General features: G+C 38.2%; 1 protein-coding gene across 7 annotated transcripts in view; it reads right to left on the bottom strand.

The window, feature by feature from the left end:
* The window catches only part of FGF13 (fibroblast growth factor 13), a 737,755-nt gene that overhangs the window by 81,257 nt on the left and 637,201 nt on the right, over nt 1-19,297 (bottom strand). For all 7 annotated transcript variants that reach the window (XM_060183220.1, XM_060183225.1, XM_060183224.1 and 4 more), the window contains one exon: nt 12,308-12,411. In XM_060183220.1, coding sequence (XP_060039203.1) covers nt 12,308-12,411 — 104 coding nt within the window. The remainder of the gene's footprint in view (nt 1-12,307; nt 12,412-19,297) is intronic.

Here is a 19,297-nt window from a genome sequence, read left to right as displayed (position 1 = left end):
TCTAAGTGTACTGAACAGCTGAGGCATCTTAACGCAAACCAACACCCCCACATACAGTATAAAACTACGTCATAAATCAGAACTGTTTTTAATTCACCTGAGATATATAAATAATTTTTCATAAAATAATGGCATTTGCTAAGTGGCAATAATAACTGAATCGAAAAAAGCTTTTGCTGTGCCACTCTATTTTTTATGACACCTGTTGACATTAGGGAAAAAAAAAAATATATATATATATCAACTTTTCTCTACCTCTGCATCACTATGAAAAATTCTTGTGGCATCTTTTTTTAAAACTTTTAAAAAATTTATTGTATAGAGACAGAGAGAAATTGAGGGGAGGGAGAGATAGAGATGGAGAGAGACACCTGCAACCCTGCTTCACCACTTGTGAAGCTTTCCCCCTGCAAGTGGGGTCCAGGGGCTTGAACCCAGGTCCTTGTGCACTGTAGTGTATGTGCTTAACCAGGTGCGCCACCGCCTGGCCCCTCTTCCATGTCATCTTTAAGAACCATTGGTCAGTCACAGTAGTTGCTCTTCATGCAAAGGCAGATTTTGATGTTGGATAAGTCAGAACTAAAAATTCCATATGTGTTACTAACCTTTTTAGGGACAGGCTGTTGACCTGCTATTCATCCTTTCATGGTTTCATTTGTTTCATTTGCTTCAAGATAGAACACAAGCTCCTGGTCCCCACTTACAGGGTGAAAGCTTCACGAATGGTGGAGCAGGGTTGCAGGTGTCTCTCTGTCTCTTATTCTCTCTATGTCACCCTCCCCCTCCCTTTCTCAATTTCTCTGTCTCTATCCAGTTATAAATACATATTTTAAAAAATCAATCTTAAAAAAAGAGAAAGAAAATAGTATTCCCTGCCCTTAAATGTTAAGAATCACGTGAGGTTACGAAGACATATGGCCTTTTGACATTAGATTTTTATCTCTAAAATAGGGACTTTATTCACTAGTAATTTTAATTACTCATTTTAATTATTAATTTAAAATGCTCTCAAAGATGTGTGTGTGTGTGTGTGTGTGTGTGTGTGTGTGTGTGTGTGTACACATGTGTTTTGTGTCTCTGGGGTTTTGCTGCTCTAGGTTTCATTTTTCAGATAGTAAGAGTGAGACAGAGAGCAAAGAGAAAGAAAAAGTGGGGAAAACAAACCATAGCACTGAAGTTTCCTTTAGCACTATGGAGTCTGGGCTCGAATCTGGATTGGACACATGATAAAGTAGTACACCATCTTTTTTAAAGCTCTGATAAATATTTCACAAATGTTGTTATCATTAGAATTTCTAGAAACATAATTTACTTCTGATGAATAAAATGCATCCTATGATCTCAGTCACATGTGGAATACAGAGGATTGAAATACATGAACTTGGAAAAAATATATAATTTCTTCAAAAGATTTGTGATTTGTGAAAACATATATTAAAAGACAAACTCTGGTGGTAGCACACTGGGTTAAGTGCACGTAGTGCAAAGTTTTTTAAATGCATAGATTTCATTTCTGAGTATATACTCCTTCAGTCTATGCATTTAATGTTTCAACTTGGTAAACTGATTGAATTCTGACACTGGGCTTAAATTGTTAAAGCATTTCTAAAAATAACATTTTTTTTCAAATACTAAACTATCTACAATCTACAGACCAGAATCAACTGATCCTGTCAGTATCTAAGATATAGTTATTTATAAATGGCATTAAATGACAGAAATCATGGTAAGGTCATGTATGGTATGGTAAACCTTAGCCATAGGATTTTCAAAGTAAACCATGTTCCCCAAATAACTTGGTATTAATAATAATTATCTATCAACTTCAATTCTAAGACAGCAAGGAATTTCCCTCATCCTCTTTAAAAATTCATATATTTCCCAGTCCTTGAATCTCTGGAACTTTGCTTGTATTTCTTTACACTTCTCCTCTTGATCCCCTACCCTATGATACTGCCTCTTCTGACCTCAACTAAATCAATGCAACAAGTGCCATCATGCCACATTTCACTTTGGTCTGTATCTAGATATGCCAAGCCTCAGTTGTCAATCTCCTAAATTCAATAATCTGGTGAGACCTTTCCTAATGCTTGGGACTACCTAATTCTATTTCAAATGGTGCACTCCCTCACAAAGTTACAGACCCTAGATATAGACCAGGGTCTAGAGGACAGGGTATATGTATCTGTAAGTTAGAGGAAAATATATACTTCAAAGTAAAAGTGCTCAATAATCTGCTGTAAGTAGACTTAGACTTAACAAGTTCAGCAAGTAGAAGGACTTTTTAAAGACACCATAAAATCTCTAATTAAATATTTACTAATAAGGCCCAGACACCACGCCCTCCCCTTTCCCCTGTTTCACTTCCCTAAATCACTTTACCTACTCAATTAACTACACAAATGAAAGTAAGATATATCCCCTAATATTTCTTTTTTAATGTCTTATTATCTTTATTTATTGGATAGAGACAGTCAGAAATCGAGAGGGTAGGGGGAGATAGAGAGGCAGAGAGAAAGAGAGACACCTGCAGTCCTGCTTCACCACTTGCAAATCTTTCCTCCTGCAGGTGGGGACCAGGGGCTCGAACCTGGGTCCTTGCACATTGTAACATGTATACTCAACCAGGTGTATCAACAGCATTAATGTCACTTCCTTGATAATATTTAGAAGAAATACTGTATACAATTGGCCAAGGGACATACTGGCAAAAGTACACACACACACACACACCTACTAAAGGACAACCTCTATTATAATTACCACACAAGTAAAATGCAGTAAAACTTAAGGTTAATTTAGATCCGATTTAAACATGAGGACTATGAGGCCAGGTCCTAAAAACCCAAAACCGGTTTGGGTACAAAAATTACAATCACTGATTTAATAGCTGGGACAAACTCTAGACTCATATTTGATGGATCTCTATGTTAAGTGAAGTAAGCCAAAAAGAGAAGGATAAATACATGATCTCACTTACAGGCAGAACTTAAGAAAAGAGGCTGAGTGGTGCCACACCTGGTTTAATGCATGTTTTACAGTGCACAAAGACTCAGGTTCAAGCCCCCAGTCCCCACCTGCAGGGGGAAAGCTTTGAAAGTGGTGAAGCTAATGTACAAAAATCAGTGGCATTTCTTTATGCAAACACTAAATCTGAAGAAGAAGACATCCAGAAATCACTCCCATTTACTGTTTCAGCAAAATCAATCAAATACCTAGGAATAAAGTTGACCAAAGAAGTGAAAGACTTGTATGCTGAAAACTATGAGTCGCTACTCAAGGAAATAGAAACTGATACCAAGAAATGGAAATGTATCCCATGCTCATGGATTGGAAGAATAAATATCATCAAAATGAATATTCTCCCCACAGCCATATACAAATTTAATGCAATACCCATCAAAGTTCCACCAAGCTTCTTTAAGAGAATAGAACAAACACTACAATAATTTATCTGGAACCTGAAAACACCTAGAATTGCCAAAACCATCTTGAGGAAAAGAAAGAGAAATGGAGGCATCACACTCCCAGACATTAAACTATATTATAAAGCCATCATCATCAAAACAGCATGGTACTGGAACAAAAATAGGCACACAGACCAGTGGAACAGAATTGAAAGCCCAGAAATAAATCCCCACACCTATGGACATCTAATCTTTGATAAGGGGGCCCAAAGGATTAAATAGAAAAAGGAGGCTCTCTTCAATAAATGGTGCTGGGAAAACTGGGTTGTAACATGCAGAAGAATGAAATTGAACCACTTTATCTCACCAGAAACAAAAATCAACTCCAAATGGATCAAAGACCTAGATGTCCGACCAGAAACAATCAAATACTTAGAGGAAAACATTGGTAAAACACTTTCCCACCTACACCTCAAGGACATCTTTGACGAATCAAACCCAATTGCAAGGAAGACTAAAGCAGAAACAAACCAATGGGACTATATCAAATTGAAAAGCTTCTGCACATCCAAAGAAACTATTAAACAAACAGAGAGACCCCTCACAGAATGGGAGAAGATCTTCACATGCCATACATCAGACAAGAAACTAATCACCAAAATATATAAAGAGCTCAGCAAACTTTGCACCAAAAAAGCAAATGACCCCATCCAAAAATGGGCAGAGGATATGAACAAAACATTCACCTCAGAGGAGATCCAAAAGGCTAACAAACATATGAAAAACTGCTCTAGGTCACTGATTGTCAGAGAAATGCAAATTAAGACAACACTAAGATAGCACCTCACTCCTGTAAGAATGGCATACATCAAAAAGGACAGCAGCAACAATGCCTGAGAGGATGTAGGGAGAGAGGAACCCTTTTACATTGCTGGTGGGAATATAAATTGGTCCAGCCTCTGTGGAGAGCAGTCTGGAGAACTCTCAGAAGGCTAGACATGGAACCTTCCATATGATCCAGTAATTCCTCTCCTGGAGTTATACCCCAAGGACTCCATAACACCCAACCAAAAAGAGGTATGTACTCCTATGTTCATAGCACCACAACCCATAATAGCTAAAACCTGGAAGCAACCCAGGTGCCCAACAACAGATGAGTGGCTCAGAAAGCTGTGGTATATATACACAATAGAATACTATGCAGCTATCAAGAACAATGAACCCACCTTCTCTGACCCATCTTTGACAGAGCTAGAAGGAATTATGTTAAGTGAGCTAAGTCAGAAAGATAAAGATGAGTATGGGATGATCCCACTCATCAACAGAAGTTGAGTAAGAAGATCTGAAAGGGAAACTAAAAGCAGGACCTGATCAAATTGTAAGTAAGGCACCATAGTAAAAACCCTGTGGTGAGGGGTAGACATGTAGCTTCCTTGGACAGTGGGGGGTGGGAGTAGGCGGGAGGGATGGGTCACAGTCTTTTGGTGGTGGGAATGGTGTTTATGTACACTCCTAGAAAAATGTAGACATATAAATCAGTAGTTGATTAATATGAGAGGGGGAAAATCAATTGTATGTCTCAAAGTTTCTCAAAATACAAACTGAATCTTTTTAATATATAGGCTGTGTATTTGATATGCGGACTCTCTCAAAAGCCTAGACCAAGTAGATTAGAAGCATCCATTAGCACAGCTATATACAAGATATTGGATACTGTACAGCAAACCATAACAAAATGACTTTTCAAAGTTAACCCAATTACCAAATAATGTGATGATAACATTAACTATCGATTGTCTTGTTGAACCCTAAGTCAGCAGGAACCTCACATCTCCACTACAGAGCCCGTACTTCCCCCAGTCCTGGAACCCTTGGATAGGGCCCACTTACCCGTATGCGTCTCCCAATCCATACCAAATAATACTGCATCCGCCGATCACAACCTAACCAACGCAAAGATTGCCACCTCAATATGCTTCACCTCAGACTGTGTCCATAGACTTCACGTGTGGAATGACAACCCTTCAGCTTCATTACTCGGGTGATACCTTTCCTTTTATAGTACACTCTAATTTCATCTCAGGTGGTTCACTTTCTAACAAAGTCCCATAACCTAGATATACACCAGTTTCTGTGGGAGAGAGCTTATGTTCACACGTATCCATAAACTACTGCAAAATATATACCTGAAAGCAGAAGTACACTAGAGTTTGCAATGAGTACCTCCCTAACACTTCCTCTCCACTATTCCAAGCTTTGGGTCCATGATTGCTCAACAATTTGTTTGGCTTTGTATGTTAACTCTCTTTTCAATCACCAGGTTCCAGATGCTACCAGGATGCTGGCCAGGCTTCCCTGGATTGAAGACCACACCAATGTGTCCTAGAGCTCAGCTTCCCCAGAGACACAACCTACTAGGGAAAGAGAGAGGCAGACTGGGAGTATGGACCGACCAGTCAATGCCCATGTTCAGCGGGGAAGCAATTACAGAAGCCAGACCTTCTACCTTCTGCAACCCTCAATGACCCTGGGTCCATACTCCCAGAGGGCTAAAGAATGGGAAAGCTATCAGGGGAGGGGGTGGGTTATGGAGATTGGTGGTGGGAATTGTGTGGAGTTGTTCCCCTCCTACCTTATGGTTTTGTTAATTAATCCTTTCTTAAATTAAATAAATAAATATTTTATTAAAATTTGAAAAAAAAAGAAAGTGGTGAAGCTGTGCTGCAGGTGTCTCTCTGTCTCTCCCTCTCTATCTTCCCCCTTCCCTCTTGTTTTCTGGCTGTCTGTATCCAATAAATAAATATTACAATAAAAAGGACATAAGAAGGAAGAAGAGGACTAGGGAAACAACACAATGCTTATGCAAAAGACCTTTATACCTGGCTCCAAGGTCCCAGGTTCTGTCCCCAGCATCACCATAAGGCAGAGCTGAGCAGTGCTCTGGTCTGTAGCTCTGTTTCTTTCTGTATCTCTCTTTCTCATTAAAACACTGTTTCTTTCTGTATTTCTCTTTCTCATTAAAACAAAATAAATTAAATATTTTTTTAAAAAGAAAGAAAGAGAAGATATAAAGTAAAACTTGGACTGGGTGTAGCAGAATACACTAAAGCAATGGACTCGGGGTGGAGGAGTTACTAGGGAGTAGAGAGGAGATTAGGGTCCCAGTGTATGAGGGTAGAAAAGGACCTAATTAGGGGGTAAGAGTTTTGCAGATGCTTATCATAGAGAGATAAAATTTTGAACCCATGTCTATACAACTGTACTATAAAGCATTAACCCGAGAAATTAAAAGATTTGAAAAATGTCACAGTCATATGTAAATATTTTCCAATTAATATTTATATCTCTAATACACAGTTCAAATTTAGAATCTTGATTAATTTTACAGTGGCCAGAAATGTGTATAATGGATACTGAGTAATTCCTAAGAAACTAAATAAATTTCAATTCAATATATAAATTAAGGTAAGGCAAATGACAGTCTAAATGTTAAAAGGAAGAAAATCTAAGTTGTCCAAAATAAAGACAAGTAAAGCCAAGGTGTCACGATTACTAATGGCTGGTATTCTTTTAGTTGTCACTTCTTAGGAGTGCCAGGCCTATGAGGGAGATTGCACTGTGAGATCTTATGTGTAATATATACATTCCATTCCATGTGGTGGGAGAAACAACTTACTCCATGGAAATAGTCCAGTAGAGAAGGAAATTATGTTCCCTTATTTAGATTCCAAATTTGACTTGGCCCATGGGATTAGTAACACATTTCATTCCCATGACATCAAGTTAACTCTAAGACAGGCCAGCTTTCTGCTCGTACATCTATTCTTCTGTGGTGGTCATAGTTTTCTACTCGTACATCTATTCTTCTGTGGTGGTCCTAGGGCCATCAAAAATATAAGTTCACTCCTCTAATCCCTCTCTAACAATGCATAAATGGTAAACCATGCATTCTACCAGGTGTGTCACGCCTACCCACCTCCGGAAATATGTGAATGGAAAAGTTTCATTGTCAAAGGATGTCTACTTATGGACACATTTTAGTTATACCGCAATCCCAACAACCCAAACACTATTCTGGAAATAGAATATGAGTGCAAATGAAATGTAAATAATTAGGCAGATAAACCTGATGTTATTTAGTTCAAGAACATTCTAAAATCAAAATCAAATTTTTTGACTTAGCTTTGGGCTTTTATTATTCTGTTTCTGGTATGTTGTTACATTTATATTAAAACAGATAGTAGGGAAATAAAATTAGAATAAAATAAGATAAAATAGATGGTAGGGCATTGGTATTTTCATATTGGAGACTCCCAGCTTTCTATAGTGAATGTTTATTTCAAGTAGTATTAAAAATGAACTACAAATACATTACTACTATTAGAATTTACACTATTGTATCAAGTTTTGAGAAACTCTCAAAAGCTTGTGTACAACATTATTCTTGATGAAGAAAAAACAAAAGTATGAATAAAGCCCTTTTTGCATAATAAATAACAATATCCTTACAGTTTCAGAAAGACACAGCTATATCATGGGCAAAAGCAAATACATTATGAAATAAGGGCTAATTATGATTCTGTGTGCCACAGATGCTTCTCACTGCCACTTGAGCCTACATCAAGTCTGTCCCCCATGGCAACAAGAAAAAAAAAGGAGGGTGGAGGGTGCAGTACAGGAATCCTAAAATTAAGCATGGAAAGTAAACTGCTCTGTAGCAGTAAAAACATGGAGGGAGGTATTGTTTCTTTATTGGATGGGCAACAGAGGGAATAGCATGGGAAAAAAAGGAAGCTTGAATACAAAAACAATGGAAGGATGTGTAAGCAGAAATGCAAAGGAAGACTTAAAAAAAACGAAAAGGAGAAGAAAAGAACAGGGAAAAGCTCTTCACAGTGTTAGCACTGTCCTTCAACTCAACAAAGAGCACTTCAGAAATGTTCTAGCAATGTGTTTCAAGAAGTAAATCACAGAATCTGAATTTTCCGGTAAAGGACAATATATATTTCAATTCCTGGTCTCTGACTTCATGGGGAGGGGGTTTCCACAGTGATACTCGGCAATCATTCTTCTATGCCCTAGATCAATGGTTTACAACCCAGGTTACACATCAGCATTGCTGGGGAATCCTCAGGTATCCTGATAATATTGTGGTAGTAGCACAGACAATAGGACATTTACAAGGTTCCTAGGTGATACCTAAGGATAGCTAAAGTTGAGAAAAATAATCTGACAAGGATTCAATGCTATTTTTTCTTTTAATCTTAGTAAAGAATAATATAGCTAGTAGTTTAGGTTTCATCAGTCATCGTGCTCTATGGCAACTATTCACCTCTGCTGTGACAGCATAAACACAGTCATGGGCAATGAGTAAGGGAGTGGGTATGCCTGGGTGCTGACCTCTTTTAATTTACAAAAGCACATGGTAGGCTGTACATAGCCCAGGAATCACCATTTCTCTATTGGGAGTCATTAAACTGATTCTTTGCTCCTTTCCCAAAACAACTTCCCCCTAACCGAGACCTATGCCATTCTTATGCCTTTTGGATTTTCAGCAGATGACTGATTTCAGCGGGAAATACAGGTCATCAGACAGTAAACTCTTCGGTTTACTCATCCATCACGTGCAGCCGTAAAACGCCCATTTCTCCATCAGTCCTCAGTTCTTTCCTCTATTGTAGCAACTTCCCTTTTTTTCAAGGAGTCTAGTCCTTTCACTTATACTTAATTCTACCACTCTCCTGGACTCACTTGGGGTGAGTCTTTGATTTCTGTCTATATTCAAGTGTCTGAACCAAAGAGCCCTCAAAACATTCTTCTACACTGTGTCCTCCTCCAAACACTCACCCAGGCTTCCCCTTCTCTTAGAGCTGCTACACCCACTGTCTCTTTCCATTCAGTCCCCAAGCCACTACAATCTGCCTTCTGGTTTCTGTCCTCATTATCTCAAGGCAAGTGCTCTTGTCTTGAGCGGTCATGAGATGTATCCCTAGTTCTTGTTTTGTTTGAAGCATCTTATATTGCTGACTCTCTCCCACTTAGCTTCTGTAGGATCATGATAGCTGCCACAAATTAGGTATTCCCTAATTGTATTTGACAAACTCTCTTTTCTTCTTATGCTACCCATTCTCTCAGCTATTCTCATGGCATCAACCACCACCTACATGTGTGAACTCCCACATTTGAGCTGTAGCTCTCACCGCTTTCTCAAGGTCTAGCTATGTAATGTCAACTATCTGCTCCAAGTTCTACTTGGCTTTCTTCTTTTTCAGATATACTCCTGTTTCCTTTTTCCCTGTCTTGGTTAATAGTTTCACCATCAACCCACATGTCAAAGATTGAATTCGCCCTCCCTTCAGGGTCCCGTATAACCTGCTATTCTGCAGGTTTTTAAAAATGTTTTTGTTTTCTACCTTAAGACAATTTATTTCTATGACTATATATTTTCAAGCATACAAGTTGGTCCTGCTTTCCCTCCAAACCCAAGTAATCATCAAACTCGGGTGATTCTACTCTAAAATATCTCAGGAGTCCATCTCCTTTCAGCCATTACTATTACAACTTCTTTAGGGCAGACCTCAGCTACCCATCAGCAAATATATTTTAACAAATTCCTAACATGTTTCTTACTTGCTCACATTGGCTGTCACAGGACCTCATCTTCTCATTTTCACTTCCTCCTTAGGTCAATGGCCAATGCCATTTTCATTTTGCTACACAGAAGTTTTTTAAAAGTGCATGCAATAAATAATGCAGTAGCAGAAAGCACCATGGTTGTATGTAAGGTGAGAGTAAACCTTTCTCTTTGGTTGCCCTCTTCCTGGTGAAGCATATTTCACTGAGCTTTTGGTCTCAGTTTATTACACAAGTTGCTAGAGTTATTAAAACATACTCATCAGATAGAGTCTGAGCACTGCAGTGAAGGAACTCCAAGCCACAGCTAACAAGCAGTAATGGGAAAAACTGGAAAATTTATGCTGAAGAACATGGAGATTTCTTTCTGGAGCAGAATAATTTCCTTTATAGTCTCCTGGCTGGTCAATGAGGCATTGTTCATCTTTAAGGAGAACATTCCTTCTTTCTTTTGTGGGAAATGCTTGCTCTAGGTTCTTTTTCCTTAATGGGAAATATATACAAAATACCCCACATCTTGCTGTCTACTGGCTTACCCATTAATGACAGGAAATCCATCAATCTATAGTGCTGATTTCCTCAGGAAGACTTCCTCAGACATGAGCTTGCCTGAACATTTGCCAAATTGCTAGAATAATGGAATGGTAAGTACAGGTTGTATAGGACCAGTTCCATAAATGTAAAACTGAATATCCTAATTTTTCTGAGTGAGGACACCTGAGATATTACATGCCTCAAGTAGCTTTTTCTCACTCTAACTTAAACATTATTTCCAAAAATGTTTTAATTGCGTTGCTTCAAGGTAGAAAAAGAAACTTTATCAGGGCACCACAATGGCAATTACAGCTGAGTGAAATCCATTACTCCCTATGCCATCTGGTCTGGAGCTTCTGAGAAGTATACCAGGTGCATTCCATTTCCTTCCCATGTACACACAGTCATTTCAGAAAGAAGTCACTGGTTTTTATTAAAATACCTACCATTGCACCTGGTCCTGTTGATGGAACCTGTTGATCTAAGTGAAGTTAAAATATTTCATTAGTCAATGACCTTACCTTAATACGCAAATCTGAAAAGGCAAATCCTCTTTCCTACCCATTATAATATCAATGTATTAATAAAGTAGCATATGTTGTGGATATATATATATCCCCTGTATTTATTAAAGAAGAAAACTGAAATGGTCTGACAGGAAGCTGATACTGACCAGAATTTGTGGATTATATGATAATCTTTTCATTGTAATATGAAGTGGGCCAGCCAGTTTACCAAACAGATGAGCCCTTCTTAGTCTGGCTTTTCTCCCACCTTGTTTTCCCCTCTTAATCTCTAAAAATTGTTTTATGTTGTATGTCTTTCAAAGGCACACCTGTCTCTGAAATAAATTTAGAGATGAGAAGATGGCATGAGTGGCGAATGGTAGCTACTTTTGCTGTCTGAGAAATGCCTTCCACTGATCATAGTAACTACCTCCTTCAGAACTAGCTAGTAAGAAGTTTGTCAAGTTACCTTTAAAATCTTTCTTTTGAGATTCATAATAAAAAGAAAAGCTATTACTAAAATAACACTATAATAATCTACTTTAATCTGTAACTAGATCTACACATAAGAATGGCATCTTAACCCTAGCACTGTACCAATCCTGCTGATAGATTTAAATATTGAACATTTTAAAACTGATTTTTGACCATGTTTTGACAATGTTGTCTGCTCTGTGTAATTTTTGAAAACAGTTCTATCTATCTTTTACACTATTTATGGTAAGTAAAAGGTATGTAAGGTGAGGTAGGACTGTGCTAGATGGAAATACAAACCTAAAGTAGAGTGAATTAAACTGAGGCTAAGAAACAGAAACACTTCCAGATCAAGAACACTACATGTCTTAGCAGTGATATGTGGAATTGAGGATTCCTCATAAATTGAAAGAAGATTAATGATGGCTAAATACATGTACAACAGAGTTACAGAAGTGGCTTTGTTCCCCAAAGATGTGAAGTGAGACAGCATGCATTACAATAGATGTCACTGTATACAAAAATACTTAGTAGAGCTTTGGTTTTGTAAGCAAATGTTAGTTTCAAGTGGTTAATTAGTCACAGATATAATTTTCACAAAAAGTTAATGTGTCCTTTCAAATGAGGTATTTCCATCAAGAACATTCTTCCTCACACCACAGAAATCTGCACTGATAACACATATGGGCATCTTTTGTTTTCTATCAGATGAAAACTGAAGTAATTGAAACACTAGGGCAGTGAAAGGCTTACCGAGGTGTAGAGGTATCCCTCGCTATTCATTGCCAAGTACAGCTTGCTCTGAACTCCTTGAATAGCCACCACTCGAAGACCCACAGGGATGAGGTTAAACAGAGCTGAAATTAAAAAAGAAGGTTGTAATTTCTAATTCTATAACTTCTTCTCATTTCCAGTTGGACTGTGTGGTACTTCAAAATGATATATGTGCTTGGTAAGAACAGACAGGCCTCTTCTGCCTTTAGTATATTTGGATCATGTTTACAGACACATAATTAACTATATTCTCTAACACCCTTGAGAAAATGAAAGACAATCCCATGCTGAGAAATCTTGATGCTTCTGTATATATATATATATATATATATATATATATATATACATATGCACCAAGGACTGATATAATAAAGAGATTTTTTCATCAGCAGACCAGGAGTTTCCAGCTGATCTAGATTACTGCTGAAATCCATACAATTATGATCTGCCAGTTGAGGACAAAGCCTTAGACATTATTAGTCCAACTCCCTCCTCTAAATTACCTGTACTATTTCTAATGGAATCACTCAAAAACAAACCCAGACTTGGGGGAAGGATCATTTTTTCAGTCTTATGTTCTCAGGATAGCATTTCTTAGAGAACCAACATTTTCCAGGATTTTTCAAGAGTTGAGAAGGGTCCTGGATTTTTGTCTCTAGAAGCAAAGGTGACAGGCAAAGAAATAATGGACTTGAGTGGCTTGTTTATTTTTTAAATTTATTTTTATTATCCTTATTTATTTATTGGATAAAGATAGTCAGAAATCAAGAGGGAAAGGGGAGGTAGAGAGGAAGTGAGACAGAGAGATACCTGTAGCCTTGCTTCACCACTTGCAAAGCTTTTCCCCTGCAGGTGGGGACTGGGAGCTGAAACCTGGGTCCTTGTGCACTGTAATATGTTCACTCAACCAGGTGCACTACTACCCGGCCCGCTTATTTATATTTTAATAATTGTTATTATCATGATTTTCACCTCTTTAGTGGTTTGTTTGGCAAGACAGTGGCAAGTGGGCAATTGTCTGGTGGCAGAGAGGTCTTTGTTCCTCCATTTGAAGGTATGACTGCATGAAACTTACACTCAGGCTCTCCTCACAATCACACACCACTCACTTGGAGAAAACTAGTGGGTGTCCTCCCCCTACCAGCTGTCTACTCCCTCCCACACTATGAATAAAAATATAACAGTACATTTTTAAAACGTAATGCCTGCCACACACATCTTTTGAAAATAGCCCAGATACCTTTCCCTCAAGAGTCACAGCCCAATGCTGGTGATTTTTGCCTCAGTGTGTAAGCTAACTTTGGATGATACATTGGTTGGTGATTGTTTCTGTGAGCAAAAATGCAAAGGAGTCAGTCCCTTGGGTTCAGATGAGGTTTGCTAAGATTTCTTGGTGCAGGTCTATCCTACTGCAGTAGGTGAGGTAAAATGGATGTGAAATATTAATGAAGAACTAAGTAGTCTTTGGCGAAACTACCAAGTTATCTTTCCCTTAAAGTCAGGATGTTGTCAAAGAGGAGTTAGGACATATTGTACAGTCCAAACTACAAGTGTTCCTGCCACATGTCACTGATGGCACTCCATTCAATAATCATCATATTAAAAGCTCTGCCCTTCTGCTATGTGAGGTAAAGGAAAGTAATTGCACAGATTGCAAGCCAGGATCTCATGCTCTATTTGACAATGCAATGCACAGGGAAGAAGTCTATCTTTGAGCCTTGTCATGTGTGGATACGATGTAGTTCTTTCTACTGGTGTCTTATTCACAGCAGGTGGCCAACTCACTTTTGTGACTTGATAGCAACTTGTATAGTGGAAACATACCAATATCATGTTTTGGAACTGTAATAGGTCACGATGTCATTGTATAAAATATTCAGTTAAAACCATCCAAGATCTGTGTTAGCAAGAGAGCTCACCTGGGAGAGGACCTGCTTTGCTGTGCATGCATCCTCCATTCAAGCCAGGCTCCCACCACTACGGAGGTGTCTTAGTGTATTTCCCAGTTTCCCTCTGTCTCTGCTTCTCTCTTTCTAGCTAAAAAGTCATCTTGTAGCAATGATACCCTGATGACAGGAAAAAAAATCTAATCTAATGTCTAAAAAAGAAAGAGAGAAAGAAAGAAAAAAGAAAGGAAGAAAGGAAGGAAGGAAGGAAGGTAGAAAGAAAGAAAGAAAGAAAGAAAGAAAGAAAGAAAGAAAGAAAGAAAGAAAGAAAGAAAGAAATCCACCAGGGTTCAGTTTAAAAGTCCTACCTCCCCCAGAGACCTACCCTACTAGGGAAAGAGAGAGGCAGACTGGGAGTATGGACCGACCAGTCAACGCCCATGTTCAGCGGGGAAGCAATTACAGAAGCCAGACCTTCTACCTTCTGCAACCCACAATGACCCTGGGTCCATGCTCCCAGAGGGATAGAGAATGGGAAAGCTATCAGGGGAGGGGGTGGGAAATGGAGATTGGGTGGTGGGAATAGTGTGGAATTGTACCCCTCCTACCCTATGGTTTTGTTAATTAATCCTTTCTTAAATAAAAAATTAAAAAATTAAAAATTAAAAAAATTCCTACCATGATATACCACTAGACAACTAGAAAATAAGCATATGTCTGAATCCTAGTCTAGTCATAGTAATAGATGGTAGAATAATAAAAAGTTCAGAATTATTTTGAATACTTTTTACAGTATTCTAAAGTTCTTTCACTTTCATAGTGCACTTTGCAACAAGTCAAAAAAGAAAAAAGAAACAGGCAAGAGAAGATGAGGAAAACATGATTTTTGAAAGGCAGAAAAAAGAGAAAGGGAAAAACAATTCTCACTATGTACCACAACCACTCTAAGAGGTTTAGCAAGCAATAAAATGCTTGGATTGCACACATCAGATAACTAGAGGAAGAATAGGACAAGAAGCTTCACAGATCCATGAAAGCTATTATTCCTGACATAGTGGCATTCGCTATGTCTTAGTGCATTCTTTTTGTACCAGATACTGTAAATTTCCATGAGGTCTAACCCATAAATACACAAACAAAACTCCCCACTAAAATAGAAATTTGAAGAGCAGTAAAAGCTAAGAGTAGCTAGTCAGATTAGTTCCATATTTTGATTTCTTTAGACATTCGAGATAGATCATAAGCCGATAAATGGGGCAAGCTTAACGTCTGTCTATAGGGACCATTTTCCAAGGAAAAAATGCAAAGAAATGGAGAGAGAGATCTATTCGAGGTCTAGGTCCAATCACGTCTATTTGGGAATCTCAGGGCTCTCCGACTAGGGCGCCGGCTAATGGGATGGCCTGATACTGACTAAAGAGTATGCCTTAAAGTATGCCAGTCTCTTGCCCTTTCCAGCCTTCAGGTTCATGATTAGTCAACAATTTGTTTGGCTCTATATGTTAACTCTTCTTTCAGCCACCAGGTTCCAGATGCTAACATGATGTCAACCAGACTTCCCTGCAGAAGACCCCACCAATGTATCCTGGAGCCCTGTTTACCCAGATCCCTGCCCCATTAGGTAAAGAGAGAGACAAGCTGGGAGTATGGATCAATCTGCCAACGCCCATGTTCAGTGGGGAAGCAATTACAGAAGCTGGACCTGCCACCTTCTGTACCCCATAATGACCCTGGGTCCATACTCCCAGAGGGATAAAGAATGGGAAGGCTATCAGGGGAGGGGATGGGATATGGAATTCTGGTGGTGGGAATTGTGTGGATCTGTACCCCTCTTATGCTATGGTTTTTATTAGTGTTTCCTTTTTATAAATAAAAATTCAAAAAACAAAAATAAAACAGATCATATATATACATATGTATGTATTGCAAAGAAATGATATCAAGGTAAGCTTGAATAGAATCAATATTTTCCTATAGCCCTTTGTTTCTCTAGATCTGGAATACTTTGTAAGCTTCATATGTTATCTGTATTAGGATGAAAAAAATTCTAAAATTTGATTTCATTTGTGCAACTGGAACGCATTCAATGAATAATGAAATTGTTTCTTCCATTTCAAAGTTTTGAACAAACTTGTAATAAATAAAAGTGCTTTTGCTTCCTGTCTGTTCTCGGTGTTGTCTCCTTAAAAAACTCTCCCTACTTTGAAGGGATCTTTGCCTCAGAGATGTTTGCTGACTACAATAATGCAAGCATGCTTCTTTAGCAGTTAGGATGATTTTTCAAAAGGAGTATTTAATAAGATTATAACTGAATGAAGGTAGTAAAGACTTGACAGGATCAACTGGTAATTACTTCAAGTTTGAAGGGAAACTTACTTTTTTTTTTTTTAACCAATACTTTTAAAATAGCCCTTACAGCAAGCACCAAGGCAGGCGCTTGTGCCAGGGAAAGTTTATCATCTCTTCCTTTGCAAGGGGATATACATAAGTTACAGTGGCTGATTTGCTCGTGAAGAAATTTTATTGGACTGACATTTACCACTGTAATAAATTTACATGTGGTCAGTTTAAAGTATCTAAAAAAATAGATAGACCTTTATAATATAAAGTGATTCATTTATTGGGGCCTAGCTTACCATGTCAGAATTAAAGTAACATAAAATCAATCAAATTGTAAACAATAGGAGATACATGGAAAAAAACACTAAAATAAATGAATAAGCAAAACATAGTAATAGTAGGAGTACACAGAAAGGAAATGGTATGTCAATGAAAGAGTGACAGTTGAACAATTTATATTTGCATTTGACTCACTTCAAATAACTAAATAATGACACAGTATTTGCTGGGCATTAGGGGATAAAATTGTATGGTCTGACTTCCACTTTAATGATGCTAATTTTCATGGTTATTTTAACCATTCAATATATTTGTTGCAGGACAACTCTGGCTTTATAACATCCCCAACTGGGAAGGTCACCTAGGTCTTCTCCATAGCAAGCTCCACTGACTTGCTATTACTTTTGAGATATTCTCATTTGCACATTTCATGTTATGGTAATACTATCAGTTAACTTACCTTTCCTTACTTCATATTCTCCCTAAATACATATTTTGGTCATCAAGCTTTGTTGTTGTTGTTCTTGATGTTGTTCTTCTCCTCCTCCTTCTCAAAGATACAGACGTACGTGTGTGTGTGTGTGTGTGTGTGTGTGTTTGAGAGAGAGAGAGATACCATAGCAATGAAGCATCCTTTAATGTGGTGGGGGCTGGGCTGATTAAACTATGTCCTTTAAGAGGTTTTACAAAACCATTAGTACACAGAAAACACTGCAAGCTATTTGGTTGGCATTCTAAGACAACCAATGACAGAAGTGTATATATAGAAATTGAAGAGGAAAACATACATGATGTAGAGTTCTACAGCAAGAAATTGAGCCTTGAATTACAAACATATTTATATGTGTCTGCCTGTGTATTTATATGTGTATGTGTGTGTCCTAAAATGGCCACACATTGCAATCTTGAGGGTGTTAGTCTTGAGAAGATGTTAAAAATAGAGGAAAAAGGAGCCAAGTGGTGGCGCAGCAGGTTAAGTGCACATAGCATGAAGCTCAAGGACCGGCATAAGGATCCTTGCAGGAATCCCCACCTGCAGGGGTGTCGCTTCACAGGTGGTGAAGCAGGTCTGCAGGTGTCTTTCTCTCCCCTCTCTGTCATCCCCTCCTCTCTTGATTTCTCTTTGTCCTATCCAACAACAATGACAGCAATAACAACAACAATAATAACAACAACAATGATAAACAACAAGGGCAACAAAAGAGGAAAAAAAAAGATGAAGAAAATCTTGACTTTATGGGGTTCATGAGCAGCTAATCATGACTTCCCTCTAATGCTGTCCAACAGATTTTTGTTTTTCTTTAATTTTGTTTTTAAAATATTTTTTTATTACTGGATAGAGACAGAGAGAAATTGAGAGGGGGAGAGATAGTGAGTGCAAAAGACAGACAAACAAATACAGCACTGCTTCACCACTTGTGAAGCTTTCCCCCTGCAGGTGGGGACCAGGGGCTTAAACCCAGGTCCCTGCACACTGTAATGTGTGTGCTTAACCAAATGTGCTACTGCCTGGCCTCTTGAATAGATCTTCTTTGCTGTGGCACTCTGGGAAACAAAGCATCATAAAATTCCTAATATCTTCCTCAAACACCAATTTGTACAGAAAATTTGTGGAAATGTTTTATTGCCGATCATTTTGTACTAACTGTTACATGATTAGAGTAAACCCTCTAGTTACATTTGTCTAATTTTCTTTCAAGTAGGATAGTACACATAAAAGAACATCTGAAGGGGCCAGGTGGTGGCGCACCTGGTTGAGCGCACATGTTACTAGGACCTGGGTTCGAGTCCCCAGTCCCCACTTGCAGGGGGAAAGCTTCATGAGGGGTGATGCAATGTAGCAGGTGTCTCTCTTCCTCTCTATCCTCACCTATCCTCTAGATTTCTGGCTGTCTCTATACAATAAATAAAGATAATAAAAGAAATTTAAAAAAAGAATATCTGAGATGTTCTCTAGAAGGAAGATCAGAACTATACTTAGTGTTGAGCAAAATATCCAAAATATTGAGGAACCACTTGCTATAGATGTTCTCCTTCCTAGGGGCCAACAGTGCTTTCAAAGGTAACCGAAGTTGACTTCTTGGGGTCATGGCCTGACCTTCAACTCAGGAAGCATTCTTAAAATGTGATAAAGTCTTTGACTCTCTAGAGAGCCTATCAATATTTTTGCTATCTGTAGTCAAACATCTCTTAAAAAAGAGTAGGAAAGCTATCAGGGGAGGGGTTGGTATACGGAGTTCTGGTGGTGGGAATTGTGCGAAGCTGTACCCCTCTTATCCTATGGTTTTGTCAATGTTTCCTTTTTATAAATAAAAAATTTTGAAAAAAGGTATAGCGTACATTCAGAGTGGCTTTCTTTAGCAATTGTCTCAGTCAGTAATGGGGATATTCTGGGAAATTATTAAAGTTATGTATAAATGTAATCTAAGTGATAGGAAACAGAGAATACATTCTGAGAACTAGC

The sequence above is a fragment of the Erinaceus europaeus genome, chromosome X, assembly GCF_950295315.1.
Source record: "Erinaceus europaeus chromosome X, mEriEur2.1, whole genome shotgun sequence".
Classification (NCBI taxonomy): Eukaryota; Metazoa; Chordata; class Mammalia; order Eulipotyphla; family Erinaceidae; genus Erinaceus; species Erinaceus europaeus.
This window is presented reverse-complemented; position numbering and strand designations above follow the sequence as displayed.